Genomic DNA, 3739 nt, shown 5'->3' on the forward strand with positions numbered 1-3739 from the left:
TCCTCTCCGAACACTCCTCCGTGCCCTCGCCACTCCTCACCCGCCACTCCTCCGCGTCCTTGCCGACTCCTCCTCCGCACCCTCGCCAAATCCTCCGCCGCTCCTCCGCACCCTCTCCGACTCCTTCTCATCCGCATCTTTACAATCCTTTCAAGACTGTATGTATCTCTAACTAGTTTCTTTACAACAAATACAATTAATTATTTCTATCTTCATATTTAAGTTACCTAGTGTCAAAATTAATATCTTTCACTGCAGTTATTTAGAAGACAATCAAATCAACCATCTCTCCTTGGAAACAAGTAAAATGGATGGCTCTTCTTCTCACCGTGGCATTTCCTTAGAAGCCGCCTCCTCGAGCGAACAACAATTGGCGATAATGACACCATTTATTGAGAAGGTAATATATTTAACATCTTTGATTTATGAAAAATTATATAATTAGCAAATTAGACATATGTAGAAAGCATAAAATTTTATTTCAATTCGAATTTGTCTATATGTTAGATCTATAGAAAACATTTTAAATTGTCTATATGTTTGATCTATGGCTAATTATCATAATAGTTATTTGTGTTGGTGTTTGTGGTTAATGAACCTATCAATATTTGTACATAGTTAATGCGAGTACGTGAAATTTGTATAATTTGTGACTATATAGTAGTTAATTATGAAATTTTAACATTGTTCATAGGCTCTTATTATATCTTCTTATTTGCATGTATATAAGTAATTTTGATGTGGAGATTTGCATTCTTTTTTAAATTGAAGCTAAAGAATTCGTATGTTTTTTTAATTATGACAGAATTGCACAACGGGAGATATTGAAATGACGGACATTGCACTTGATGGTTCTATTTTAGACACTAGCATTCCACTAGAGGATATTACTCCATTTGAAGGGAAGGAGTTCATAAGTGACGAAGATGCATACAACTATTACAATGCTTATGCAAAGAAGATTGGGTTTGGAATTCGCAAAGGCACTTTGGAGAAGTCAAAGAAGGCTTCAAGGGAGATTCTTTCTAGAACATTTGTATGCAACAAAGAAGGGAGAAAGAAGATGCCAATGGAAAATAAAAGTGGAATAATTATCAACCGTCGACCGGAATCTAGAATTAATTATGATGCAAAAATGAAGATTAGGTTGACTTCTTCAAAAACGTGGAAAGTTACCAAGTTTATTGCCGAACATGTTCATGCTTTAACAAGTCCCGACAAGGTAGCTCATCATTATTCTCACAAGCAACAACATCGATCAAAGACTTATAGAAGTTTCATTGATAGCTTGCATGAAGAGGGAATGAAGCCCTCCACTATTAATTGTGTGGTAAATGTTGTTTACAAGGGAGAAGATGACGAACGAGTCACCACGCAACAAATAATCGACCATATCAGAACAACAAGGCACAATAATATTAGTACTGAATGCTTAACTATTGTTAGACATTTTTAAGATAGGAGGTAATCAGATCCAGATTTTTATTTCGCTATGGAGGTCGATCATCTTGGTACTATGAGAAGTGTGCTCTGGGCCGATGGAAGAGCTAGAGCATCTTATTTAAGTTTTGGAGATGTGGTAGTGTTTGATACTACATACAAGACTAATCATTTGAGTTTACCTTTTGCTCCATTTACAGGAGTAAACCATCACCGACAATCTGTCCTCTTTGGTTGTGCATTGCTTGCAGACGAACAACAGGAGACTTTCGTGTGGTTATTTTCTCAATGGCTCAAGTGTATGCACTGGATCGCACTAAAGGCTATCATAACTGATCAAGATGCACAGATGAGAAAGGCTATCAATGTAGTTTTACCGAACACTCGTCATCGATTTTGTTCTTGGCATATTAGAAAGCATATTGCCGAGCAACAAGTAAAATTGAAGAGCAAATACGGGGATGAGATGCCTACATATTTCAACAATTGGGTCCATGCTAGAAATATAAGCATGTGTGAAGAGTTATGGAAAGTCATGAAGGAGAAATTTGGCATAGATGAAGATGAAGATAGTTGGCTAACAAGAATGTATAATTTGCGTGAACATTGGGTGGATGCATACTTGAAGGATTGTTTTTGGGCGGGAATGACAACAAGCCAAAGAAGTGAAAGTATCAATTCCTTTTTCGATGGCTTTGTCAATGCAAACACTAGTCTTGTTGAGTTTGTTGGCCAATATGACAAGGCAGTGGCAACTCGTCGTGGATCGGAATCTCATGAAGACTTCATGACTTTGAATATTGTGCATGTGATGAGTTTCTCAAGTCCAATTGAAGCACAAGTGGGAAGGGCATACACTAGGGTGATTTTGAAGATGTTTCAAAAGGAGCTTGGTGATGTGATATCCTTACATTATGAAGAAACATCAAAGGAGGAGTTAAAAGTTCTATACTCAGTTGGCAAGTATTCTGAAGAAAGAAAAAATTGGGAAGAGGTAACTTATGAAAAGAATGAAGAGCTTAAAGTTGCATGCACGTGTGCATTTTAGGAAACCGAAGGGGTGCTTTGTAAGCATATTTTATATATCTTATGGCTAAATCAAATAACTTCTATTCTGAATAAGTATATCATGCATAGATGGAAAATTGATGCAAGGTATAGATATTTTGGTTTTGTTGATGCTATGAAGTCGGGACAAAATAAGGAAAGCACGGAGTGGGAGAGTATTATAAGATTATGGGCTTTACGAGGAAACTTTAATGAGGCATTCGATATGGCGGCGAGCTCAAATGATCTTCTTTCTAAGTTAGAGCAACTCATAAAAAACTTCATTACGGAAGTGGGAAAGGAAGTAAGGGGCAAGATAGTTCAAACTCGGGATTCTCAAGTTGGAAGTGTAGTTGACTCAAATACTCATGTGATCGTATTGAGAGATGGTGAGGAGATTATCGTTCGTGATCCTCTCGAACCCGCAAAACCAAAGGGACGTCCATGAAATTCCACTAGTATTAGAAGTGGCTTTGAAGAATCAGAAGAGCAAAAGGAGGTGAAACAACGAAAATGTGGTCATTGTCAACAATTGAAGTGGCTTTGAAGAATCAGAAGAGCAAAAGGAGGTGAAACAACGAAAATGTGGTCATTGTCAACAATTGGGTCACTATAGGACGGGTAAACAACGAAAATGTGGTCATTGTCAACAATTGGGTCACTATAGGACGGGTTGTCAATTGTTGGTAAGTTCAATTTAGTACATATGTTTTACATATTTTTCATATATTGTTTATTGGCTTGCTTTTCTTAAAATATCACTAATTATTTTTTTTTCATTTATAGAAGAAGCAAATGAGATAGTTTGTGAGATAGTTTACAAAAGTATTTTGGAGCTCAAGAGCAACAAGGTGTTAGATAATGTATGGACTAATTTGGGTGTTTGTTGACTAATTTGGTTTTATGGCCTTGTTGATGTAAGTGAACTTTGATGATGTATGAATTTATTGATGTTGTCCGGTTTTAAATTCTTGGTTGTATGGACAAATTGGTTAGATTATGTACTATTTTGGTTAATTTGGTTGTATGGACTTGTTGATGTAAGTGTGGTTGTATTGAAGTATTTGTATGTTGTGGTTGTATGGACAAATTGGTTGGATTATGTACTATTTTGGTTAATTTGGTTGTATGGACTTGTTGATGCAAGTATGGTTGTATTGAAGTATTTGTATGTTGTGGTTGTATGGACAAATTGGTTGGATTATGTACTATTTTGGTTAATTTGGTTGTATGGACTTGTTGATGCAAGTGT

The 3739-nt window shown here is 36.3% G+C and overlaps 1 protein-coding gene across 4 annotated transcripts; it reads left to right on the forward strand.

Moving 5' to 3' along the window:
- Nucleotides 254-3418, forward strand: LOC109823618 (protein FAR1-RELATED SEQUENCE 5-like). Of its 4 annotated transcripts, XR_002242418.1 has the most exons (3): nt 257-400; nt 806-2986; nt 3057-3109. XR_002242418.1 is itself a non-coding variant. In XM_020389894.1 (2 exons), exon 2 carries the CDS (start codon nt 1493-1495, stop codon nt 2486-2488), a length of 996 nt encoding a protein of 331 aa, XP_020245483.1. In that variant the 5' UTR covers nt 257-400; nt 806-1492; the 3' UTR covers nt 2489-2991. The 4 variants fall into 4 exon arrangements, 1 of the variants encoding a protein (XP_020245483.1); XR_002242419.1 differs by lacking the exons at nt 806-2986; nt 3057-3109 and adding an exon at nt 3274-3418 and having other exon boundaries at nt 254-400; XM_020389894.1 differs by lacking the exon at nt 3057-3109 and having other exon boundaries at nt 806-2991.

The sequence above is a fragment of the Asparagus officinalis genome, chromosome 9 (genome assembly GCF_001876935.1).
Source record: "Asparagus officinalis chromosome 9, Aspof.V1, whole genome shotgun sequence".
Classification (NCBI taxonomy): Eukaryota; Viridiplantae; Streptophyta; class Magnoliopsida; order Asparagales; family Asparagaceae; genus Asparagus; species Asparagus officinalis.

What these genes read in the sequence shown, in the direction of transcription:
- LOC109823618 (XM_020389894.1), top strand. Translation starts at nt 1,493, where the DNA reads ATGGAGGTCGATCATCTTGGTACTATGAGAAGTGTGCTCTGGGCCGAT.